Source organism: Perca flavescens, chromosome 8, assembly GCF_004354835.1.
Source record: "Perca flavescens isolate YP-PL-M2 chromosome 8, PFLA_1.0, whole genome shotgun sequence".
Classification (NCBI taxonomy): Eukaryota; Metazoa; Chordata; class Actinopteri; order Perciformes; family Percidae; genus Perca; species Perca flavescens.
The window spans coordinates 23,466,322-23,491,961 of NC_041338.1; the positions used below are offsets into that span (position 1 = coordinate 23,466,322).

The 25,640-nt window shown below is 38.1% G+C and overlaps 4 protein-coding genes across 8 annotated transcripts; 3 read left to right on the top strand and 1 right to left on the bottom strand.

Moving 5' to 3' along the window:
* Nucleotides 1-4: 4 nt before the first annotated feature.
* On the top strand, nt 5-6,182 carry rcn2 (reticulocalbin 2). Of its 3 annotated transcripts, none has more exons than XM_028584682.1 (8): nt 5-53; nt 2,407-2,547; nt 2,650-2,752; nt 2,848-3,044; nt 3,120-3,233; nt 3,340-3,433; nt 3,546-3,685; nt 4,970-6,182. In XM_028584682.1, exons 2-8 carry the CDS (start codon nt 2,407-2,409, stop codon nt 5,111-5,113), a joined length of 933 nt encoding a protein of 310 aa, XP_028440483.1. In that variant the 5' UTR covers nt 5-53; the 3' UTR covers nt 5,114-6,182. The 3 variants fall into 3 exon arrangements, with proteins under 3 accessions (XP_028440483.1, XP_028440481.1, XP_028440482.1); XM_028584680.1 differs by lacking the exon at nt 5-53 and adding an exon at nt 1,838-1,905; XM_028584681.1 differs by lacking the exon at nt 5-53 and adding an exon at nt 1,920-2,233.
* pstpip1a (proline-serine-threonine phosphatase interacting protein 1a) lies at nt 5,714-13,122 on the top strand. 2 transcript variants are annotated; one of them, XM_028584678.1, is made up of 15 exons: nt 5,714-5,791; nt 7,042-7,142; nt 7,239-7,313; nt 7,459-7,493; nt 7,594-7,700; nt 7,861-7,923; nt 8,246-8,350; nt 9,344-9,389; nt 9,595-9,674; nt 10,200-10,298; nt 10,407-10,503; nt 10,698-10,785; nt 10,885-10,961; nt 11,322-11,419; nt 11,510-13,122. In XM_028584678.1, exons 1-15 carry the CDS (start codon nt 5,762-5,764, stop codon nt 11,636-11,638), a joined length of 1,230 nt encoding a protein of 409 aa, XP_028440479.1. In that variant the 5' UTR covers nt 5,714-5,761; the 3' UTR covers nt 11,639-13,122. The 2 variants fall into 2 exon arrangements, with proteins under 2 accessions (XP_028440479.1, XP_028440480.1); XM_028584679.1 differs by having other exon boundaries at nt 11,325-11,419.
* tspan3a (tetraspanin 3a) lies at nt 12,747-18,533 on the bottom strand. The gene is made up of 7 exons (XM_028584683.1): nt 18,157-18,533; nt 15,582-15,773; nt 15,122-15,196; nt 14,803-14,904; nt 14,523-14,678; nt 14,336-14,419; nt 12,747-13,554 (listed from the first exon to the last, which is right to left on the bottom strand). The coding sequence occupies exons 1-7, from the start codon at nt 18,217-18,219 to the stop codon at nt 13,462-13,464; spliced, it is 765 nt and encodes a 254-aa protein (XP_028440484.1). The 5' UTR covers nt 18,220-18,533; the 3' UTR covers nt 12,747-13,461.
* A 1,557-nt stretch (nt 18,534-20,090) lies between these two features.
* On the top strand, nt 20,091-25,094 carry si:dkey-24l11.2 (uncharacterized). 2 transcript variants are annotated; one of them, XM_028585667.1, is made up of 12 exons: nt 20,091-20,173; nt 20,774-21,391; nt 22,513-22,572; nt 22,678-22,730; nt 22,814-22,958; nt 23,094-23,476; nt 23,570-23,798; nt 23,909-24,023; nt 24,224-24,341; nt 24,442-24,553; nt 24,625-24,737; nt 24,944-25,094. In XM_028585667.1, exons 2-12 carry the CDS (start codon nt 20,783-20,785, stop codon nt 25,011-25,013), a joined length of 2,007 nt encoding a protein of 668 aa, XP_028441468.1. In that variant the 5' UTR covers nt 20,091-20,173; nt 20,774-20,782; the 3' UTR covers nt 25,014-25,094. The 2 variants fall into 2 exon arrangements, with proteins under 2 accessions (XP_028441468.1, XP_028441466.1); XM_028585665.1 differs by having other exon boundaries at nt 20,094-20,238.
* The last annotated feature ends 546 nt before the right edge of the window (nt 25,095-25,640 follow it).

Below are 25,640 nucleotides of genomic sequence, written 5' to 3' on the forward strand. Positions count from 1 at the left end.
GTAGACCCGAGACCTTCCCCTGTGGAAACTACTAAAATAGATAGACCAAGCAGGTAAATGTTGCCACACACACTAGTACTTTAACAGCTCTCTCCTTCAATGCCTTTAAGTATGTCATCTGAGCACTATTTGTTACCGTGTAGGTTACACAATTTACAGTATCTGTTTGACCTGTTTTTAGGCAGTGCATGTTGTCAATGTTGTTTTTTCATCTCTGTGTGTGTCAATTTATTCACCTACTTGACTACACATACATTACATATATACACATATATACACGCTTATGTTTGCTTAATTTCTGTTCAGCTTTGTTATGTTCAGTTTAGCTGTATGTCTATCTTCCTGTACAATGTTTTTGCTGCTGCAATTAAGGCCTACACTGAGAGACTCAGGAAACCAGGGTCAGATATCCCTAAGCATACTAGAAAGATGATTCGTATCTAATTGTATATAAATCCCTAAATGGATAAGCTCCACAATATATCTTTCACAAGCTTGCACAATATGAAAATGCCAGGAACTGTCCTGGAACTGTTTGCTTATTCATTCACTGTTGAGCAATAACAAAGATTGGTGAGCTTCTTTAAGTTATATTTGCCACGTGTGGAACAAATTACCATATGATCTAAGGTGTGCCGAACTATGACCACCATTAAAAGGGGGTTTAAAACCCTATTAAATCAGGCCTGCCTCTAAATTTTAATAGGCGACATGTGTATATGTGTTCATTTTTATATTTATATTCTCTTTTACAGAAATATACACAGAAAACTTGGTTTGAGTCAGTAAAATATTTTCCCCAAGGAACGAGTCTATCTAGGAATCCAACACCCAAAAGTGATAAAATACACTCATATCAATCCAGATATAAACTCTCAGTGTCAACATTTTCTTTTGGCTTGCCCTATCTGCACACAAACTCACCTATGTTATTCAGATAGCCTAACTCTGTAAACATGCATTGTGAAATAGCTTGTCTTAAAGCCAATTCAGCCTCCTAAACATCTAGTTAGAGAGAATTACATTTGTCAGCTGCATAAACCCTGAAGTTAATAAAAATGTACGGTGAGATATATTTTAAATCTTTTTTCATTCAGCTAGTCCATTTCCATGCTGCTGATGGTCTAAATCAGTGTTTCTCAAATGGGGGTATACATGTACCCCTAGGGGTACTTTGGAGTATGGAGGACTGCAGGGGCTATGTGAGATATTTAACAAAATGTTTAAAATAGTTACAAGGCTGTTGTCCAGAACACTGTTCCTCTTTATGTAGACTTTTTTTTTCCTACCAAAAATGTGACATTTGTATTGCCTTCTTTGGAACTATTATTGCTTTCCTTCTACTGTCCTTCTACTTTTTACCGCTTTTTTTTAAGTTATGTCACTGTTTTTGAAGTTTTTGATACTATTTTTAACCTATTCTTGCCTTCCTTCCTTCCTTCTACCATCTTTTTCCAAGGTTATGTCTTTTTTACAGTTTTTGTCTCCTTTTCTCATTAGCATTTAAATGTTTTTTTCAGTTACAAGGCAGAGCTGTACTGTTCCTCTTTATATAAACTTTTTTTTTTCTAGCAAAAATGATTGCCGCTGGTATTTGGCTTAAAAAAACAATTCAAAAGGGGTACATTATTGAAAAAAGTTTGAGAGCCACTGGTCTAAATAAGGCCACCAAACCTTAGACTGGAAAGATAAACTGAGTAGGCTACATTTTGTTGATTTATCTTTGTATATTCTTGTGAGCCCTGTATGCATGACATCCTAGATAAACCGGTGGATTTAGATGCATTAGTTGGATATTAAGTTCCAGAAATAACAAAACGTTTAATTTGAAATTTGTGACCGGAAGTACACGTATCCTGCAGGTGAATGACTCGGTATCAACACTTTCACGGAGGACTTTCCACGGTAATGACAAAACATCTTCCGTTTGTCAGCTTAGTCGTAGTTACTTTATTATTCGCTTTGTGCGTTGTCTTTAACTGTGTCTAATTTTTTGACTAACGCTGTTGATTTTGTCCTCGAATCTGTCTATGTCTGTCTCATTCTCTCTGTAACACATTAAGTATTAACAGGAATTAATTAAAACTACTGTAGACAAGTAGTAGGCTATTTCTACTAGGCTTTTTTTTTGCCTCTTTGATCCTATCTCTTCATCTTAAACACATTTGTTCCTAGTAGATTTTACAGGTTTCATCATGCAGGACGAGGCTCACACCTAAAGTTTAGTTTGTTGGTATGAACTTCCACCAGCTGTCCACAAGGTCGCACTGCATTGTGGCAGATTGTCTTGCCTTGGTCATTTGAGTTTTCAACTAGAGAACTAGCCTGGATACCAATTAATAGCCCTTTGTAGTGTTTTCAGTTCATTCACTCATTTGTTTGACTGTTATTTGTGTTACTCAACAGATGACATCCTCTGCATTGTTGGTATTGCTGATCCTTCAGTTTGGATTTGGACAAAGCTCTCATAAACATCTCCATGATGATCATTATACTGGCCAGCAGCACAACCCTGAACATGACATGAACATCCTGCTGGGAGATGAGGTTATTATGTTTTTACTTATTTTCTTACGCTCTTTAGCCCAATTTATAATCTTCATTCATCACCTGCTCACTCTTTGCTCTACTTATTTTATGCGATTCTAGGACACTGAGGAGATAAAGAAACTTAGCCCAGCAGAGCAGGGGAAAAAGATGATGGAAATTGTGAAGCGGATTGATACAAATGCTGACCATCTGCTAAATGCAGGTACCTTTATGTCTCTCTCAATATTTGAAAAGAAAGCAAAGATCAACATAGGTGATGAAAGGTCATAGGCTAGTCTGCTGTGTTTTTATCACCAGAGGAGGTCACGCTATGGATTCAGCACGTCTACAGAAAATATGCTCTGGATGATGCAAAGGAGCATTTCCCTGAGTTTGACACTGACAAAGATGGTGTTGTTACATGGGAGGAATACAACATGGTCGCTCATGACCAGCTCATTAGTTTTGATGACACCGCTGTTCTGGAGGATCCAGAGCAGGAGTCTCTCAGACACGTAGGTGTACTTTTATTTTCCTGTAAGGAATCCTATTAAATACAGCCTGATTTATCTGTTATGTATCCCCATTAGCTCCACCTGAAGGAGAGAAGGCGCTTTGACTTTGCTGACGTGGATGGCACACCGGGGCTTAATGTGATGGAGTTTCTTGCCTTTACCCATCCGTCTGAAGTGGATCATATGGCTGTGAGACCAGTTTAGCTGATATGATAATGCATTCTTCCACCCATTATAAGAGTGCCCTTCATATTTCATGTTAAAATTGAATCATTTATTCTTTTTTTCCTAATAGGATTTTGCCATCGAAGATGTGTTGAGTGAATATGACACCGATAAAGATGGACTCATCAGTCTGAATGAATTCATTGGAGATGTCCGTGGTGATGGTAAGACCACAGATATTATTTAAAAACATAGAATGATCTGTTTGTTGTTAGTTTCCTCTGCTATGATCAACTTGCATCCCCTGTGCAATGTTAACACTTGTTTTGTTATCAGAGGAGTCCCCGTCACAGTGGGAAATTGAAGAAACTGTGCGGTTTAAAGACCTCTATGATCAAGATCAGGATGGCAAGTTGAATCGAGGCGAGCAGCTCCGCTGGGTGGCACCCAATAGCTACGGCTCAGCAAGAGAAGAGGTGAGACTCAACGTGTGCCCAAATTTTGTCGGTGTGGAAAAAAAAGTTCTCTCAGGTTCAATTCAATGGCTGGTTCAGATGATCAGTGGAGACAGAAGCTCACAAGAAGCTGTAGGATTCTCTCTGAACAGAATGAGTTTTCTGGTGCTGAGAAGACATTCCCTCACAAAACTATCTGAGTAGATTTGCATATAGACCCAATACCGTCTGCTCAAACTATTGAAAAACTGTCCTTTGTTTAAATGAGTTGGAGCCAGCTTGGGCTCTAAACAAAAGGTCTCACTCACAATGACCAAAGTACAATGCTTTAATTGTTTTGAAGTGCTCATATTATTCTTTTTGGCTTTTTCCCTTTCCTTTATTGTGTTATATATCTTTTTTGTGCACGTTATAGGTTTACAAAGTGAAAAAGCCCAAAGTCCACCCCAAAGGGACTTACCATCTCCAACACTCCAAAACACTGTTCACAAACTGCTCCAAACAGCTCTGTTGTAAGGCAAGGCAAGGCTAGGCAGCTTTATTTATATAGCACATTTCAGCAACAGGGCAATTCAAAGTGCTTTACATAAAACATTAAAGAGCAGTTAGAAAACAATTAAAAAACAATAATAAACAAATTAAAAACATTAAAAGACAAGAATAAAGTTGTAGTCCAGCCTTTACTTCCGTGAAGAACGTGCGTCACTTTGTAACACACGTTATAATGCTCGCCTAGCTGCTAGCGTGGCACGCCCTCATACATGCTTCTGACTGGCTAGTTGACCTTTCCTAGCTACTGCGCATGTGCGACTCCCAACAAAGATGATACAGAAGTGAGTCATTCTGTTGCTAAAACAGAGAGCTCAACACACTGGGTGAAAAGAGGAACTGCAGCAATGTGCAGTACAACAAATATATGGTGTTTTTTGAAAATTAAACCATGTAAACCTATTCTGATATAACCTCGGAATACAATTATGAACCTGAAAATGAACATAATATGAGCACTTTAACACAGGCAGACAGGCTTAATTAACACAGGAGACCCTAAAGTTTGTGGTTCAGAGAAAATAATAGGAACTTAATCAGTGAACAGGAAAGAGGATATTATGATAAAATGAAACTAAAACTGCTAATTCCTGTTCTTAAACATTAGCATAATATATCAATATCAATACAAAATTAATAGATGCTCCTCTACAGTAGCTATTGCATCTAGGAATGTATATAATGTATCTCCATGATGGCATTGCAGCGTATTCGCTGATTTCTTTTCCTTGTTTTTTTCTCTCATGTCCTCAACAGGCTCTTCACCTCATCAAGGAAATGGACCACGATGGAGACGGACACATCTCAGAGGCTGAAGTTTTGAAAAATCAAGAAACGTTCATGAACAGTGAAGTGACAGACTATGGCAGACAGCTGCATGTATCACATGATGAACTATAACTGTACTTTATGTTCTTTTCTTTTTTTTTGTCATTTGTTTTCAGGAAATTGTAATGATATTTATTTCCTGTGTTGTACTTCAACAGTAGTGGATTTGCATCATTGTTGATCTTATACGCTAACAATCATTTGCAATATTGAATTAAATAGACAAAATAATAGATAAACATTTTTCACACAACACTTGGACAGTTACGCACCTCCCAAAACAGGCCTGTTAAATTGTATTACATAATATTGTAAGCAGTTCTGTTATTTTGTCCATTTTACATGCAACTACTTCTGAAGAACAGGGAGGTTCAACTGGGAGAATGATTGTAACCACTTTTTAAGGACGAGTTTGTTTTGATTACATTTTACAGCAGGTTTGTTGAGCTATTTCATCATTAGTGATTCTTTCACATGTGCCAAAAGTGAGCTGATGCATGTATCAGTCCAGTTGTGGCAACCGCTGGCATGTTGCAGCTCTTCCTCATTTACATCAAATGAGTAAGAGAGTGAGTGTTGCAGCTTAACTGCTGGTTTCCTGAATGTGTCATGATCCGTTTCACTTGCATTAAGCAACGGCCTGTTACACTGCTGGCTGCTTTAAAGTGACTTAAAGCTGAGTGGATTCTCCAACAGGGACTATTGTTAACCACTGCCAAGATGACATTACAATTTAAAGATGCCTTTTGGGTGAGTCGGTGTGACGCTACTAAGCCATACTTTTTATTTTTTGATGTTTATGTATAGAGCTCAAGTTGTCCATAAGTTTTTACTCAGCTGTGAAAGTCAGTGTTGTTGTTTTTAGTATGTTCACTGGGGTTTTGAGGTAATATCTGTCGTGTGCCTGTCCACTTCTACTGTATTTATGCCTTTCATTTTGTCTGGACCGTATCTACTCTACCATATAGGCTACTAGTAATGGATTTCGTTATCTGTATCTTTTACTACAGTTGGCTGAACACTTTGTCTTGTCTTTAGAATTATAATCTTTGCTTTATTTCCTTTTTCTACCTTTGAAACTCGCTGAACAGGTACTGAATTGTTGCTTGGATTAAAACATTAACTATGTATGCAGTCTTGATCCGCGAAACAATTTTTTTTATCTCTGGGTTGTGTACACGCTCTATCTATAACCAGGTGTGTCACACAAACTAAACCGCTCTTTCTCTGTACAACATTTTAAAACAGTGTTGTTGTGGTTGTTGTGGTGGTTTGGTGATTTCTGCATAATTATTAATATACACCCGTTACTGTAACACACAAAATGTATACATAACTATTTGCTAACAGTTACACGTTTTCTATCATAACTGTAAGCAAAACTGAAGGAACTGGCCAGTCAGAAACAACAATCAGTTGAACTCTATTCTAGTTTAAGTTTACATTGTGAAGTTGTATACTTCCGCTTTCCTCTTCATTATCACCCCGTTATCAGTACCCCTCATTTAAAATGTAACCCAGTAACAGTATAAATTAACATTAGGGATGTTTGTACAGAAGTAATTTTACTTCCACATTAGTCAAATTTGAGCCAAGTGAGACTACTTTTACGTGAAAGGGGGTTTTTGGTACTTCTGTCACTTGCTGCTTTCCATTCAGACCCCAGCAACAGAATGTAACATTTTCCATTCTTGATGAGATACCCCCACAATACCTCATAGGAAAATCTCAGAAGTCAAAGTTAAACTTCCTGTTGAGTATCATTTAAATCAGCAGCTATTGCTTAAAGGAGATCATTTGGGTCTTTTAAATACTGAGCAATAAAGAAACGGTAACATTTTATTTCCAAGGGATACAAAACATTTTGTATTAACGGCATTTATTTGGACTTTTACTCCAAAATGTAAAGTGTGTGTTTTGTACTAGGGCTGAGGTTCCCTGTGAACATTTCCCTTCTCATCAAAAATATGAGTATCACGGTTTGGTATTTATGGTTCCAGGGAGTGGACTTCATCAGTAATATTGGGTTTGAGACTATCAGTCAGAGACTTAATGATGGTCGACGGACATGCAAAGACATGGAGGAGCTCCTGAAAATGAGGTGTGCTCACTAATTTCTGATGAATTATACTTGATGAATGGTTACAGTGACCTGAATATAATGTAGTTCAGCTCTATTGTGGTTGTGTCCATGTAGGGCATCAGCAGAGGAGAAATATGGCAAGGAACTGGTCACAATCGCCCGCAAGGCTGGCGGTTTATATGAGATCTGGTGGGTGTATGCATTTGAGCATTGATATACTTATCAGTATGTATAAGTATACCTTTCCAAGCAATACATTTATTCTGCACTATTGAACTTGCAGAAAGCATTACATGAGAAAATGCATTACATTTCATTCATTTTGTTTTCACAGCACTTTGAAATCATCTTTTGATGAAATGAAAACACGTAAGCACAGGATATATTTCCTGCATTATTTTTTCCTTTGCACTTCATACATGCCTCAGTCAGTTCTGAGTTTTTACTTGTCAGTTTTGGTGTTTTTCAGAAATTGAAAACGTAGGAAACTTGCACATTCAGCTTTCTGGATTCCTCAAGGAAGAAGTTAAGAGAATGGAGCAGTTCAGAGAGCGACAGAAAGAACAGAGAAAAAAGGTACCAATGAACAGCCCTTTTTTCTCATTTGCATGAAGAGGAAATCTAAAAAGGGTTTCTGATGACAATGTGTGTGTGTGTGTGTGTGTGTGTGTGTGTGTGTGTGTGTGTGTGTGTGTGTGTGTGTGTTTAAAGTAACATAACTTTCTTTACTTTTTAGTTTGAAGTTATCATGGAGAAGGTTCAGAAGATAAAAGTCTCCCTCTACAAGAAAACAATAGAAGTAAGGTCAATTCATATTATCAGAGATTTCAGTTTCAGCGAGTGTATTTATATTAATCTTCATATATAATTGTGGTTAATCTCAAAAGCAGTTGTAGTGCCGCTACGTACATCCTGCATGTGCATTACGGGCAAAAAAACAAAACAAAAAAACACAGTTTTTCATGCAGAATCAAATACATGAGACATACCTTTTTCTTGACTGAACCCATCCCCCCCCACAAACACACACACACACACACACACACAGGAAAAGCAAAGTGCTGATGTACAAAGCATGGGTGTTATAGTTTCATATGGTTTCTGTTCTGTTTCCCTCCTAGTATAAAAGATCCTATGAGCAGCGCTGCAGGGAGGCAGATGAGGCAGAACAAACCGCTGAGAGGATGGGCAATTCTCCCACAGCCACTCCCAAACAGATCGAGAAGGTAAATCTGCACTGTGGTATGACTCATTAAAAGTCCAATGCAATAATTCTATTCAGTAATGAAAAGCCAGGCTTGTAAAAGGATGAGTGCTGTTTTTATCTCTTGAAAACACATCCAACCAGGGTGCCCTGGTAGCTCACCAGGCAGAGTGCGTACCATTAAGTCCCTATCACAGCGGCTCTGGTTCAAATCCAGCCCAGCGCCAAGTCCATTCTCAGTGTACAGTATGTGCACTGGAGGATTAAAGTTTCCACATCACATTTGTGTGTTGCATATTTGACCATGATTGGCTTCCAGACTAGATCTATTACTCACATACTCGTACGTACACGTCTTAAACTAAGGTTTAAGATGAGCACAGAGAATGTTTCCTTTTCAGCAGATTCATTTAAAAACAGTCAAAGCACATTGGAGCTCCGACTGAAGTATCAATAAGAACATCTCAGTCTTTGCATTTTTCACACAAAGGCCTGGCCCCTCATTTTTTAACCACTGTAGACATTTAACTATTCAAGTCTGTTAAAAAAAGAGTCAAGAGGAATAAAAAATGTAGTAACCATATTGTAGACATTGTACAACAGTCTGTATGGTGCTAATTAATTTTGTCTATCAGAACTGTCACTGGCATTTGAGAGTACACTGGGCACCCTATTAACAATGCATGCTATTAACAAATGCTAACATCAAATGTAGGTAGGTTTTACATGCTATATTATACTACACTATATTTTAAAGTAATAGCGGTTGGTGGCAACCAGAGGGATAGCTTCTCAAACAGAAGTGAAAGTTATCCACAACACTGACAGATTGGGAAATTCAATTAGCTTTGCCCTTGAAATTATTATCGAATGTAGTAATTAATTAAAGGGGTTAAAGGGAGTGTTATTTACAAAGATTACGTCAAAGCACAGAATATAATATATTTCCTTTTATTGGGAAAACTACAGGTTTACAGATATAAACCCATTGTGTAATTATTTTTTTCTTTTTCAGATGAACACCAAATCCAAACAGTGCAGAGAAGCTGCAGAGGAGGCTGGTAAGGACAAATAACAAGTCAAGTTCTGTTCTTTGTCATTTTATAACGGAAGCCACTAACCAGAAAATGTCTTTCTTTGGTTACATTTCCTTCCCTTTTAGTGAGGATTCTATACATAGAGTTAGATGCAGTATATAATTAAACCTCAAAGTTAAGATCTTGATTTACTTTATTTTTTTACAATAATTATTTTACTTGTCTTTAGAGAAACAGTACATGTCAAACATTGAACAACTTGACAAGACTCGTCAAGAGTGGGAATCAACACACATCAACACATGTGAGGTAAAGTAGAGCACTGCACGCTGTATTTCTCCTCTCACTGTATTTATCAAGTGAGAAATGCACACTATAGATTCACACATTTGAAAATGTACAGACCGAGAGTGGTTGGACGCGTGATACTTCCTATAAGCAGACTCTAAAGTGAGTCACTAATCTGCTAAATTGTTTCCTGGCAACAAAGTCTTCCTACATGTGATAACATCATCAAAGCTAAGGCAGCCATTCAACAAATTTTTTATCTCTATTTATTAAAGACCAATTGTCTGTGGCATGTTGCAACACAGGACAATACACTTAACTGTACACACAAGAAACCAGGAAACAAAACAGGAAAGACGTATACATATAAGACTATAAAGCATTTAAAAGCACTCAAATGACAGCTATATATACCTTTGAGTTGACAGATTGCACAGAGAGTAAAGGACATGCAGGATGCTTTTGTTGTGCAAGATGTTGCCAGTTATGTACATAATCAGTGTTTTCTAGATTATTTATTATTTTGCCAATCACACTCTTTTGCAGATATTTCAGCAGCAGGAAGAAGACCGCATCAGCATACTAAGGGATGCTTTGTGGGTGCACTGTAACCATTTGTCTATGCAGAGTGTGAAAGATGATGAGGTGCGTGCAGCTATTTTCACACATCTGTGGGTTGGATCTTCAGCAAGCCCTTCCTCTATGTACCGTATTGTATATTGAAAATTCACTCTGGACAAACTGCTCTTTTAGTGTTACGAGGATGTGAGAAAAACACTGGAAAAGTGTGACATCATCGCAGACAACAACTGCTTTGTGGAAATGAAAAGGACTGGCTTGACCCCCTCAGGTAGGTTCCTGCCCTGCGGTTTTCCTGATTTGGATTTGAATATGTTCCGAAGTGGAAATTTTAATATTATCTCTCAGCTGCTGCTAAAACACAACAGAATGACACATTATGAAACAGGTGATGGATTGTGTAGGGCTTTACCCCTGAATCATTAGTTTTTATTTATTTACTGAATTTCAATGGTCTTTCTACAGCTCCAATTGAATACCAAAATTACTATCAGAAGAATGCTATGGAGGACAGAAATGGAAGTGCTGGATTCGTAGGGGGAGTCATGAAAAAGTCAGAATTACACAATACTGTTACCAAATTAATGATGATGAAAATAATGATTATTACGGAATGTTTTTTTTCTTACCAAGTACTTTCCCCAATTTGTAGGTTTTCAAGTCTTCTGCAAGGGAACTGTTCCAGTGGCTCCAAACTGAGCATTAATGAACAAGTTGCACAACCTACTGGTATAGTACCATTGTAATTTAAGAACACTGCAATTTCCAAAATGATGACAGATATGACTGTGAAGGCCATTTGATCCTTGCAACACAAGGTGTGGAGAAACTTAAGTTACATATTTATTCTTCTTCACACCAGTGTAGTTGCAATTTGGTAAAAAAAAATATATATATCCACATTGCTGTTTGGGAAGAACATTACAAACACAAATATGATTATAAAATGTGTTCAGCTTGCCAATGATCTGATGACATGTAAAACTATCAGATTAGTCGCTTGTTTGGGAAGAAAGCTGCAAATTACAAGTGGCTTCCCACAGTAAGTGAACCATTGCTGATTATGTCTTGAATCATGTCGCTCCTCAGCAGAAACATCAGAAGGAGTTTATGCTTCAATTCCTGTATGTCAGGGATCACAGCTGAGCAGCGAGGGGTACCAGGTCGTGTATGACTATGTGGCACAGGTCAGTTTCTATATGAGACACATTCAAATGTTCGAATTCTAGTTCATTTTAAGGGATATCTGTTGATTGAATGTTTCTATCCTTGTTAAGGGGGACGATGAGCTCTCTGTGTCAGTCGGGGACGTTGTGGTTGTCATAGATCAAGGTGAAGATGGCTGGTGGACGGTGAAAAGAAATGGCCTTACTGGATTGGTCCCAGGCTCTTACCTTGCCAAATAATGAGTTTACCTGACAGCCATAGTCATGTGATATTTTGTAAAGGCTTTGTCATTTCAAATTGACTCATAATTAGATTAGATTTTATTTTACTTGCCTTGTTTTGCTACAAAACCTCATTCTGTTAGAATAATTTGAAAGACACTTTTATCAGATAATAATTCTACAGATAGAGGCTGTCACATAGGCTACAGTAGCATAAGACTGTTGAATAAATTATTTATTGCTATGGCACATTCATATTGCTTTGCCCTTACTGCTGGTATGTTGAGTCCTCCTCATACTCATGACAGCTGGGAGATTAAGTGATCTGTTGCACAAGACCACTGCACTAAGTTTATTAATATACGGTTGTATTGTTTTATATCTGTGGTCCTAAATGTTGTGCAGAACGTTTGATTTCTGATGCTGGCCCGTTTATAAGTTTTATGTATGGTTAGTTTCTATTCTGAATACTAAAAATAATAATAATTATATGTCCATTTATTTATTTATTCAACATGACAGAAAAATGTGTTTTGTGTTTTGTTTTTGACACATGGTGAACGTTGTTTTCAGCCACCGCTAATTAAGAAAACTATTTGGCATTATTACTTCCTTTTTTCTCACTATTCTTAATTTGGATTACAAAAGGACCAGACCAGAACAATCCAACAAAGTAGCTGTAATACAACTGGGTACTATTCTTGGGTCATGTTGCTAAGCAACCTGCTCTCTCTGATTCAGTGCCTACCCCCTAACCAAAGCTGGGTCTATTACCTACCATAAGTGTCCACAATGCGTGTTTGGTGGTCACAAGATGTTCCAGAAGCAGATACAACTACATCTAGCGATTATAGTAAGAGCTATTTAATATGCATACATGTGTTATGAGTCAATGGGAACCTATAACCAAGTTTGAAAACATAAAGCTACAAAGCAAAAAATATTAAACCTGGACCTGTTACAACCCTCCCTCATGGGAACACCTGAACTTTGACCACTCTTTTTTTGGACAAAGTTGACTCGTTCTTCCAATGAAAGCAGCCAGTGAATATGAGCTTTGTTTGGACTAAAAAAACAACACACTTGATGTGAAATTTCAGAGAAATTAAAACAATAAACCAGAAAATACACTCACATAAACCTTTCCCACATTTAATTTACATTCTTCAGTCTAGCTGTTGCTGCATTTTAACTACCATCGTAGACTGTTGAGACAAAAACAAACACAGCTATAGGACAAAGTCTATCTTGACTTAAGAATGCATTACTACTTGACAAATCCCACATACTAAACAGGATTAAAAAGTCTGATTCTTAAAAGAAAGACCAAGTAAGCAAAAGCCAGTTAAGTTACACAGTTTACAAGCAAGAACTTGCCATTGGATTGGGTTGTGGTGTCCACTATTTCTTGACGGAATGCTGCAGGTGAAAGGTGACTTAACTAAAACGGAGCTGTAATAGTAGAAGAAGAATAGTAGTAGCAGTAGCAGTAGTAGTAGTAGTAGAAGAGGATAATATTATACAGTCTTTCAGTGAAGTACAGGATAGATGTAAATATAAAATATTCAAAGCCATACACATAGTGCAAACTAACATGAAAAAAATACCCTGTCTGCATTTCACTCCATACACAAATCGAGGTTTTATGCCCTCGTGCCTATAGCCTATTTGGTCTATAGCTTTTTTTTTTTTTTTTTTTTTTTTTTTTGGAAAAACAGATACAATATATAACTTTAGTGTGGTTGGTGTTTTAAGGTTAGTGTGGTAATAGATAATTGTCATGCTCTCACCGACGCCACATTAATTGTGAAAGTGTGTTTTGGTGAGAAATGTGTTCTCCTTTATGCATAGGTGCCCCCTGTAATAAGAAGCTCATAGGCAGGATCTCTGCTTCTGCGGCACAGCACGACACATGCACACAACATCCCCAGCATCTAGAAAAAAAAGAGAGAGATGCCTTAGTGGTTTTGGGTTTACTTTTTTTTTTTTAATAGTTGTTAGTCAGTTACAACCCTTCAGAAATGATTGGGCCTCATCGTAGTTGTGTAACTCACGCTACTTTGTTTGGACTTCAGAATTATAGTAACAATAGTGAGACTAAAAACAAATAGACCAAAATAAATAAAGGAATAGTTCAAACATTTTGGGATAAGTTCCTTGCTGGGAGTTTGATGAAAAGATCAATACCACTCTCGTGTCTGTATGGTAAATATGTAGCTGGAGCCAGGAGAACGTTAGCTTAGCATAGCACAAAAACTAGAGACAGGGAAAAAAAAGCTAGCCTGGCTCTGTCCATCTACCAGCACCTCTAGTTATGGGGTGTTATATGTCGGACTATATTTTGGCCAGGTGCAGTGCTAAACTAAGTTAAGCTTTATGTTAAGCTAAGCTAATCGGCTGCTGGCTGTAGCCTTATATTTATCAGTCAGACATGAGAGTGGTATCAATCGTCTCAGGCATATAGAAAAATCGTGTAGGTGCTGTAATTTTTAAATCATTTAGCAAGAATCACTCTTTTATAAAACACTGAGGGTGATGCTGCAGACATGTATTTATCTGGTCATTTCACTACTTCACCACAGAGCCTGTTGCTCAACATCCTATAGAATTACAGTAAATAAAATGCGCCATAGGTCCTGTAAATAAGAGAATACAGATTCTACTGAAAACTGACGATGTTCTACAAAACGAGGTATCTTGATGAACGTTACATACCTGGATAGCAGCAAATGTCAGAGCAGTCCAGATGACATACATCATGATCTCCTTCAACTTCTTCACAACCAGAGCTTCACAACCCTACACACACACACACACACACACAAAATTCAAACCTCAAACTGAGTCACTCTTCTTTAAAAATAAGAGGGGTTTGGTATGAAAACTTGACAGGTGGTTTTACTTCTTGGTAGAGATCTTCAGGATGAGTGAGGGACCCTGTGCAGCTGCTTCCAATGTTAGATATGCAACAGCTGATGGGTACGCTGTTGTTTTTGGACTCTTCATACCAGTGTGTATTCTGCCAGTCTGAGTAGTTGTGGATCCCACAACATTGAAGCTGTGAAAATAAAAACAATACAAACTCAAGATTACTTTCAACTACTTGCTTAGTCTAGCACAAATGCGGGTGAAATGACAATCGGTAATCTGATTTACAGAGGAGACAGTATTTCTGTCCTCACCTGTCTCTGGATGTAGTCGATGGCACGGCTCTGGGCATTGCTGTTGGTGCCATTGTACTCATCATAAACTTTCTTGATAGAAATATTAACTTCATTTTCAACCTGCCAAACGTTAAGAAGGGTGAGACTAAACATTTGATGAACGGTACGCACCAACATGATTGCGAACACAAACAGATTGGATTAGGTCATCTATGGCAGACAGATTGTTCCTGCTCTTCTGGGTGAAGTTATTCGGAAGATCAGCTGAGTTACAAGATAAGCATCAAATAAGGCCAAGAAAAATAAACATGCAATGGCTTGTATTTGACTTTCTCACCTTTGCTCTGTAAACATATCCGAGAACCACAACTGCTACTTCCGTCATGAAAACCAGCAGGAGAATGACAACGAACTGTGGATTGAATTTCAAAATGTAATCTACACAGACAACAGACAATTAAATGCAGAAAAGCTAAGAGTGGATTGTCTGACACTTTGGCATGTTTAAAGTTAGACATAATACTACGACTTATGAGAAAAGGCTTGAATGATAGGCTTTTTGTGCAATTATTTAAAATCGTTTATAGCTTCTTAAGTTTTGTACTTCTGCTATGTATAATAATGTATGAAAACTGAACATGCTTTTGTCAAATTTGATGTTAATGCCCTTTTCTAACGCATCCTTAGACCCCACTTTTCTCTTAATGTTTCACAGTTCATCTTAGATCAATTACTCACTATACAAGGGCTTTAGTTCCCTCATTTATCACGTTAAACTTGTCAACTGGTTCACTCACCGTTGTAAGACCACAGTAGCTCTCTCTCACTGTAGCACAACATCCAATGAGCCCAATAATGAAAAGGAGGGCTCCAACTGCAATAATGGTCACCGCTGGGATGAGAGTGTACACATCTTCAAAGAAGTGATCGTAATCATCGTAAGTGATGAAGACGTAGGCTCCGACATAGCACAGGATTCCAGCGGCGGCCTGAGGGTGACAAAAACATCAACATTTTTACTCAAGCCTATCCATAAAGGGAAAGGAAGTGGTAACTTACCAAAAAAGGGTTTTCACTTTTTCGGTTTTTGTGATAAACATTTATTTATTTATTTTTTAAACAGCATACAAAACATACAATTTGCAACAGCAACAGGTTTTCACTTTTTCAAAGTGTCTGGGTTGGGTTCTGCTGCACCACTGATATACATGACAATTAACAGTATGCTGCGATTGGTTTTTCAATGGTTATTGTTCAGTCACCATACAACATATCATCACTGACATCTCCAACCTTTGACATAACTCTACTTAAGTGAAAGCTTTTATTCACAAAGAATATGTTCATAGCATTTTCCTCTCTACCTGGGACATTTTGGGACTGATTAGCAGGGATTGCTATGGACGAAGTACACACAGCGATACACTGGTAAGAGCAAATTACATTTAACCATGTATCCAGCTACTTTGAAACAGCTTACATTACTGTATTGTGTGACAGTTAACTTCATTTAATAATGTACATGGCGTTTTCATTTGCGGGGTGCAAATGTTACACCAAAACAAGTTCCTTCCCGAGACTATTTTGCACAGCCACCGTTGCTGCGTCCAGAAACGATTGTGATTGGTTTAAAGAACAACCCAGAGTTTTTTTTCTTCCTCCTATCCTATCTGAGTTGTAGCTAGACCTAACTTCCACAGTGCTGTGGAGCTAGGTCTGGCAGTACTATGCTACTTTAAACTGCACTACATGTCAAGAGAAATTTCCTTGACAGCTATAGTTACTTTGCCGTTTCAGAATTTACATACAAAACGTACTATTCTACAAGTAGCCTAGTCACAAATGTCTCCACCTCAAACTGATGCACACTAAAACGCTATTTATGTATTAATGCATCTGTAATGAATGATAATGTAGCAATATTGTATATATATAATAATTACACACAAAAATAAGTGTACTTAATACTTGAAGTACATTTTGCTGGTGAATATGTTTTACATTTGATTTACTTTTACATGTAAAGGAGTTTCAGAAGGATAAAACTGAACCTGCAGTTTTAACAGAATGACCTGAGGACCTTTTATCAATATAAAATAAACCACTACATTAACTAAACTGTCTTCTTGTATTTTTTATATTTCTGTTGCTTGGTGAATTAAGATTAAACTGGGGGGGTCAAAACAGTGATAGTTTGACTTCAGTAAACAACACTCAGTGGTGAAAGAAGCACTTTTAAGTATTCTTTACCTGAGTAAAAGTAGAAATACCGTAATCCAAAAATTCTCCATTTGAAGTAAAAGTCTTGAATTTAAAATGTTACTTAAGTAAAAGTACAGAAGTATTATGTATTGGCAAAATGTATACTGTAAGGTATCAACATTACTCGTTATATTATTATAGAATATTATATTATTCTGTTTTTATCATTGACAAATACAGTATATGATATAAGAGCATTTTGATGTTGTACTGCATCAATGTTTAGCCAATTTTAGATACTTTGTATATACTACTGGGTACATTAGTAGTATAGTACTGCATCATATTATATAAGCATACAATGGTGGATGAAGTATTCAGATATTTTACTTCAGTACAAAATAGCAGTACCACAGTGTAAAAATACTCTGTTACAAGTAAAAGTCATGCATTCAAAATCGTACTTTAAGTGTAAGTACAAAAGAATTAGCATCAAAATATACTTAAAGTACCAAAAATAAAAAAATAAATACTCATTATGCTGAATGGCCTATTTCAGAATATTATACATCACTGGATTAAAATAATTGGTGCATTAATGATGTCAATTTAATGTTGCAGCTGGTAAAGGTGGGCTACTTTGTATACTGCGGGAGTGCGGGTATTTAATTTGTTTGTATGAATAATCTAAATCTGCAAAGAAACTAACTAAAGCTATTAAATAAATGTAGCGAAAAACAATATTTGCCACAAATATGTAGGCCTAGTAGAGTTCAAGTAAAAAGTAGCTTGAAAGGGAAATACTCAAGTGAAGTGCAAGTAGGCTACCTTAAAATTGTACGGTAGCTACATAAGTAAAAGTAACGTTACGTAGTTACATTCCACCACTGGCAATACTGCATTTTTCTAAGCAGGCAAATGGTCTTTTTTTTTACTATAAAATGTAATGAAAGGTACTTTATTTAAAAATGACTTGTTAGCGGCAAATCATTAAAGCTTAGATATTATATATCTTAAGTAATGTCTTTTCCACTGCCTTCTCAAACTAATCCCTCCCTGGTTAAACAAAGGTCGGCTGCCGCAGCTAGCCGAGCAGCTGACTGCACACACAGCTAACACAGCTAGCTATAGTGACGCACGTTTAAAACTGTCAAAAACCTCCAAACTTACCCAAAATATAAGGTTCAGAAAAACCAGGACCGTCTTTGAGGACGTGATGCCGCACTGCCCCATCTTAAACACGGGGGTTTGGTGCGGTAGGCTACGTGTTGGAAAATAATGCAGGTTTCTACTCAGACATGTCCCAGCCAGCTCCACCACTCATCCCAACGCTGCCTGTCACTGGATCTGGCTGTAGGCTACTTGCACCGAGGCGACGCAGCACAACCATTCCACCCCAAACTGTAGTCAATAGCATATGGCTAGTTACCAGAATATGATGTTTTCAATATTTTTCTGTTGTTAGCATTTGATAGGCCTATATGTAGTCAACTATTAAAGATTAAGCCTATGTTAATTAATCTAAATGACAATTGGAGTAACTTCTGACATCTAGTGGTGGAAAACATAATTCAACTTTTATACCTAGCCTACTTGTGCCTTATACATAAAACATTTTATCAGAGTATCAGTACCACCAGTATCACCACTCTGGGATTACTGGTCAGATTACATGATATTAATAATACAAGATATAGGCTACTGGTGTCACAGTAGAAATCCAAATATAGGATAGGTTGTAAATAAAAATGGAAAACATACTAACCCTGAGTCAGCAGTCACTGAATCATCAATATGTGCACTTTGTTGTGATTTATACATGTAACTTGATTATATAATTTATACATAACTATATGTAGAACCAATGGCACCCCAGCTATAACGATGTAAAGTGGAAATGTAGTCAAATAATAGCCTCTTTTGTCTTTGCTGGGATTAAACTGGTAGAGAGAAAAAGTGAGAGGAAAAGTGTTGCGTAAACCATGTCCAAAGCTCAAGATTACTTTCAAAGTAAAGAAACCAGATACACTGGGAGACAGAGGCATTTAGGCATTTTTTAGATTGTGCACATATATAGTTCAATTGATTGAACATACTATAGTATTTATTTATTTGATCATTATCATGAAAGCTACATGAAATATCTTTTTTTGACAGTGTTGTTTCTCAAATACAATACAGTAACATGCCTCTATTTGCAGCAAAAAGAATATGTTCACATTTTAATATCCACATGATTTGGAAAAACAAACACAGACACATACAAGCACTCTATCAATAGCTGTTACCAATGGTGTTAATAGCCTTCTATTTCATAGCAGAAAAGCTGAAATCAGCATGCGTGCCAAAAATTTTATCCCAGTGGGTAAAGTGTGGTGCAAAATTGGTGTTGGGTTTCTGATGGTGCACATTGTATTTGCTGGGCCCTCCATAGATGCCGAACGGTATCAGGCGTGATGTGGACCAGGGGAAATCATAGCCACAGTGATCCTCAATAGAAACGTAGACATGCAACACCATGAAGGCCCATGTGGTGAGTTGGTGACACCTCAGGACCATAGAATTCAGAGTGGTCCAAAAGCCCACTGGGACCAACTCCCATCCGCCAAGACACTGAGTGGCTAAGGCAAAGGGAGATGAGTAATTATGATGGATGGCATGGAAAGTGACATACAGCCAAAAAAAAATGGAAATCTACAATTCCATTATGACCTATTTTATATAGTCATGATTATGACTGAGCAATTTCCATCTGCTGATAAAGATCATGTGAATATATGATTGAGAATTCCAGAGCAACTTCTAAATTCACTTTGTGACAGCAGTTGTGTCCAAGTCAAGAATCAACTTTGAACCTCTTCACGTCCATTTCACACTCCCAAACGGTAGAGGGCGACATAACACATTTATATTCAGAGCACCTTTCGAAAGTAACTAAAATATTCTGAACCACCATTTTTTGTAATATTTTTATCTTTATTGCAAATCAATGACAAATTCCAAAATGCATGTATACCAGGGGTATATGTCAATGGTTAGGAGCAGGTTAGGAGGTATATAAAATATGAAAGAGTAAAAAAAACAAAAAATATAACCTTTCGTCGCACGTAATGACGTAAACGACTGCGCTGTTACGTACGGATACGTTTCTTGTTGCACGTAACGGTGCAGTCACTTGTCACTTGAGGTAACGTTAGCTTTTTAACACTTACACGGAATAAGCTTTAACGCGGATCCTTGTGTGTACTTGAGGTGATGTTATCTTTCTTATTTGATTTGAATGAAGTGACTTACATAGCAAAACACTTCAGCGGTACCTAGCTAAAGTTTAGCTAGCTAACGTTACGCATAGAGCTAACGTTACTGTCACGTGACGTTAGGTATGTTTTTGTCCATACAACACTGAGCTGATCAACATTAAAGCAAAATGCCACGCTATTGTTTGGAGGTTACTACAATTTTTCAACATAAAGAGCAAAATAAAGAAATTGGGTTCCCAGTTTGTTATGGCAGAACTTGAATGTCCTTATTGCCCAGTACCCATACATACATAGCGCTATCTGATCTCTTGTGGCAGATGAATGAGAGCAGATATTTGTATCCAGGTTTCAAAGTCTTGTAGAAAGTCTTCTCATAAGATTAGAGGCGGTTCTGGCAGCCATATTAATGTCCATATTAATTACAAATGGGCGTTTGTGTCCAAATACTTTTGGCCCTGTAGTGTTTACATATAAGTAAATAAGTAGATACATCTGTTTAATCTTTGTTACTGTACTCATTCATTCAGGTGTTAATAATGATGGAGGATGGTGAGGGAGAGAAGATGGGTGAATCAGAGCCTGTGCTCCATACACAGCAGCTGTGTCGCTTCTTCTCTCAAGGAAGACACTGCAATTTTGGGAAGAAATGCAGATTCCTACACATAAGAGATGATGCCAAAGCTCATGAGAAGAAAACCATCAGGACACCCAGCCAGTCAGACGTTGCATCTCCAAACTCAGAGGTTCCTGGAGGAGATGTGGGGCACAGGCCTCCTCCCACTAGTAACTCCAGGGTTGCTCCAGCAGCTGGCCGCCGCCCCTGTCGCTACTTTATCTCAGGCCACTGCACTATGGAAGACAGATGTCGCTTCTGGCATCCACCACAGTTCCCCCCACTGGATGACCAGCCTGTTCCTGGAAAGAACCCAAGACCTGCACAGAGGATGCCACCAGTACCTCGTCCTGGCATCCTCCAAGAGGTCAAGCTGTGTGACCTGACAGAGAATGTCGCCATGCAGCTACGAGACACAGAGATCGAGCAGTTGAAGAAGCGTTTTCCCAAAGACCAGCTGATTATTCAGGAACAAAGTAATTGCAAAGTTACTTATTACAGGGTGGCTGTAGAGGCCACTGATCCAGACTGGGTAAACCTTTTTTTCTACCTTCTTTCTCTTGTCCTCCCTCGAAAGCTTACAGCAAAAATCCACCCACATATTTTTTCTATAATACAGTAGAGCTCAGTTTTAATTGGTGAACTTGAAAAAGTTCTCTTCTTCACTCATAAACACAGAGTGAGAATGTATTTGGAGACAAATGCTGAAGTCTCTCCGTAGACAATAAATAGTAAAACCATACCTACTATGCTGTGACGGCACCCATGGTGATTTTACTGTCAAAGTGTAATTGTTAGTGAATAATAGAGGTGTGAATCTTCACTGATCTCCAGATTCAATTACGATTATCATGTTAGCGCTTCAATTCAATTTGATATCTCGATGCATCACAATGCGTCAAATACATTTTTCTATTAAAGCCATGTAGGATATTTAATTCATAGCTTTTCAAGCTTCAAAAACAAAACCTTCTGCAGTGACTAAATAAATTGGATACATAAAACTACAGCACTGAGCACATGGCACTTCCTGAATGTGCAAAACATAACAGAATATGTAAACAGAAATGTTCTTAGGCCTACATTAAATTGTAAACAGAAATAATCGATTATGAGCCTGCCGATTATCAATGCAGCATCGTCCATGTCCACGATTCGATGCATAGATTATTTGATTAATTTCAACACCTCTAGTGAATAACATGGGATATTTATCAATTAAACTGCACCACTGTGATAAAATTAGGCCTAAAATAGTGATTAAAACTTGGCTATTTTGGCTAAATTTGAAAACAAGTTATTTAAAAAGATTAATTTGCAATTCTACTATTCCCTTGGATTAGATTTGATAGACTTTATTGATCCCAAATTGGAAAATGTCTTACAGTGTTGCTTAGCCAGTGCCAGAATAAGGTAAGACATAGCCAACTATTTGACTGAATAAATCTTACTGGCATATCAGAACTATTAATCCACTTTATCAGCATTGTTATATAAACTATAATCCACAAGTTTCACACTCCTGTGAATCATTAATGAACCAACCTTTTTTCGTCATGCTTTGGTGTGATAATAGGTTACATAGATGGAAATTACCCTACTACAGTACTATCTGGTCCAGATGATATACTAACTCAGCATTTTAACTTCTAGCCCTTTGATCTGAAAGAAGTTGACATCATGGTGAGCTTCCCAGACAGTTACCCCCAGGAGGTAAAGACCACTGCTTCCATTTTCACTACAGGTTCTGTAATACACTATACAGTAAATGGTTGACATGAAAAGAACATTTCCTTATCACTTGATACATTTTCTTAGATTTTTACATTGGACATACCGTTGGACCAGGAGCTGCCGCCAATAATGGCAAGGTAAAAGCATGTACAGTTTATTTTAAACATGTAATGTTTGGAGTCATTGGTGGTGACATTTATATAAATCTTTGGCTATGTAGACATGTACAGCAAGCATCATTGGAGTGGCTTCAAGCCAAGCATGCAACCAATCAGCTTCTGGGAAAGGTAGAGCTGCTCTTCCGGCCTTTTCTTCGCTGGCTCGATCGTAGTTTGGAGAGACTGTTCACTGAAGGAGCCCGGCAGGTGAGACTGCAATCTGCATGAACAGAAGATTGTGAATTGCGTTTTCCCTTTTTAATTTACCGAAACAAACTGTAAATATCTGCTTTCATTTTATTTTCCCAATGCTGAAAGATTTTCTCTTGAATGTTTTTGCAGTTAAAAAAAGACATTGATTTAGAAAAAGCTGGATTGCAGTTCATACCGTACCAGGAACTCCAGGCAACAGTGTGTGAAAAATCTGTCAACGATCATTCATCTGACACTGCTGCTGCAGGTGAGGATGTTGCTGATGAAGGAAAACTGGAAAAGAGAGATAGCGAGAGGACAATGGAGGGAGGGAAGTTAGTGCAGCAGGAGGGTCCCGGTGGTGATGAAGGGCAGCAGCAGGAGGGGGAGGAGGAAGCCAGTCATCTGGTGGAGAACATTAAGATCAGTGATCCCCGCAGAGGCACAGAGGTAAAGCTGCTGGGACTGAGGCTGGGAGAGAACACAGCCACCGTAGTGGCCAAACAAATCACTGTTTGTCTTCAATGCAACAGGTGAGGACAAAGAGCTAAATGTCATATATCAATATCACAAATTGGACCGTTTAACCAGAATGACGCACTTGACTGTTCCTGTCCTGTCTGCAGGTGTAAGGTAACTGCAGACCTGACACTGACTGGGAGGGCACCCTGTACAGCTCAGTGTGAAAAGTGCAGTGCAAGCATCAATGCTGCATTCAGGCCCTGCATGCTGCACCATTACAGCGATGTCCTGGGATACCTGGACCTTCACAACGCTGCACCTGCTGACCTTGTTCTTCAGGAATGTGAACTCATTGTGGGCTGCCTCAGCTGCTCCCAGGAGGGCCCTGTGCAGGTGATGAAACCGGTCATGTTCAGCACTGCACATCTGTTTTGTTTGAAAATCAGTACGAAATATCACCAGAAGTGAAATATGTCATCTCTGAAATTGCTTATTTTCATCAGAACCTTTCCTATGGTCAAACAAAGGAGTTTAATTGTGAACACTGCCACAGCAAACTCGGGATTCTGGCTGAGAGCACAAGATTCCAGTATATTCAGCCACGCGCCAGCAAAACAGGTCCACCTACACCCAGCTCACCTACATTTGCTATCAAAGGAGTCTAAAATCTTACAACAACAAAACTGCCAAAGTTTGCTCTCTCACCTCACATTGTTATTTAAAAAGCTACACAGTGCATGAAACACAGTGCATGAAACCCTTTCAGACCAGAATATAATGTATAATAAAGAATAATAATTCTTGCCCCCTTTGTGCAGGTCCAAGTGCTTGTGCTGTTAATTATAAGACGATAAGAGATCCAGCTGTGCAAAAGGGGAAGCCCCTGCCAGAAAAAGGAGTATGTAAACATTACAGACAGAGCCACCGCTGGCTAAGGTACCATCGTCACTGTGTCCTGTCTCATTTCACGTGTCTGACATGGAAGCTCTGAGAAGAGCAAGTATCGTGAAGCCTTTGTGCTACTGCCTGCCTTCAGGTTTCCCTGCTGTGGCCGGGCTTACCCCTGTGATGGGTGCCATGATGAGGACCAGGACCACCCCATGGAACTGGCCACCAGGATGATCTGTGGCTACTGTGCCAAAGAACAGGTGAGCTAAAGACTGCGGCAAATGTTAGACTTTGCCTCTGAATTGAAACTTTGTATCGTTTGTCGTTGCAGCCGTATGGCAACGGAAAGCCCTGCATCAGCTGTGGAAGCATGATGACGAGAGGTGCACGCACCAGCCACTGGGAGGGAGGACTGGGATGCAGAAACAAAATCAAAATGAGCAGGTACATCTATATCTAACTACTCTAAGGTCCACATTTGTCTACTTTTATGTTAACATTACTGATGAAAACATAATGGTACTGTAGTTGTAATGGCTTTAATTATTAAATATTACAAAGCACTGAATAGTTTTTTTTTTGTTCACTTTTTTTTTTTACTTTTGTTGTCAGTGGTTAAAAGATTAAGTTAGTTTTTTGTTTATTTTCAGAAATGATCGACATAAATATGCCAACACCAACAAAACGATTTCAAGGAAGGCCGTCGGTGAAAAGAAGTAGTTGGTGAAGAAGAGCATTATCCCTCTAACTTATGAAAAGACAAATTTATAAATGATTTCAAAGAAATTATTGCACATTTTCCCCATTGTTGTTGTGATTATTCAGTGTGATTGTGAGAAGTGTTGAAATTGAAAAGTCTGTCAATTGAATGTGGATTGAATTGGATGACTTGTGAGTTTTATTTTTAAGATTTCTGTAAATCAAAATGAGGGTCTATTCTGCAACTCGGATTAGAAAACTATCTGGAGCATATTTAACTTTTACAAAAACAAAAAAGCGTCTTTGTCCATGTGCAACATGACCTCATGACTTGCTCCAACCGGACAGGCGGCCAACAATGGGATATGTTGGCTAAGAGCTTCATGACAGTGCTGTATAACCACATATTCTTTGTTCTCCTGGAATAATTGGCATGTTCATACTGCCTACACCAATACTGCCACAGGATGCTCTACTCTGTTTGAAGTATTCATTGATGGACTTGAACAAGCTGTACTTCTCCTCTTTGACAGAAATTATAAACTATAATTGGCATTTTATACTGTACATCACAAGCATTCACAGCTTTACCTGTGGATTCATGCAATCCACCATGAACACATGGTGCCTTTTTTCTTGGTCCACTGA

Bases quoted from the DNA above. Each gene is read 5' to 3' on its own strand.
- pstpip1a (XM_028584678.1), top strand. From the start codon at position 5,762: ATGACATTACAATTTAAAGATGCCTTTTGG. The intron at 10,504-10,697 runs GTAGGTTCCTGC...GTCTTTCTACAG, and splicing joins GACTGGCTTGACCCCCTCAG to CTCCAATTGAATACCAAAAT. The intron at 11,420-11,509 runs GTCAGTTTCTAT...ATCCTTGTTAAG, and splicing joins TGTATGACTATGTGGCACAG to GGGGACGATGAGCTCTCTGT.
- tspan3a (XM_028584683.1), bottom strand. From the start codon at position 18,219: ATGGGGCAGTGCGGCATCACGTCCTCAAAGACGGTCCTGGTTTTTCTG. The intron at 15,774-18,156 runs GTAAGTTTGGAG...TGTCACCCTCAG, and splicing joins TTCTGAACCTTATATTTTGG to GCCGCCGCTGGAATCCTGTG. The intron at 13,555-14,335 runs GTATGTAACGTT...TTTTTTTTCTAG, and splicing joins TGACATTTGCTGCTATCCAG to ATGCTGGGGATGTTGTGTGC.
- rcn2 (XM_028584680.1), top strand. From the start codon at position 1,867: ATGACTCGGTATCAACACTTTCACGGAGGACTTTCCACG. The intron at 2,548-2,649 runs GTTATTATGTTT...ATGCGATTCTAG, and splicing joins ACATCCTGCTGGGAGATGAG to GACACTGAGGAGATAAAGAA. The intron at 3,234-3,339 runs GTGAGACCAGTT...TTTTCCTAATAG, and splicing joins CTGAAGTGGATCATATGGCT to GATTTTGCCATCGAAGATGT.
- si:dkey-24l11.2 (XM_028585667.1), top strand. From the start codon at position 20,783: ATGATGGAGGATGGTGAGGGAGAGAAGATGGGTGAATCAGAGCCTGTG. The intron at 21,392-22,512 runs GTAAACCTTTTT...TTTAACTTCTAG, and splicing joins AGGCCACTGATCCAGACTGG to CCCTTTGATCTGAAAGAAGT. The intron at 22,573-22,677 runs GTAAAGACCACT...ACATTTTCTTAG, and splicing joins CAGACAGTTACCCCCAGGAG to ATTTTTACATTGGACATACC.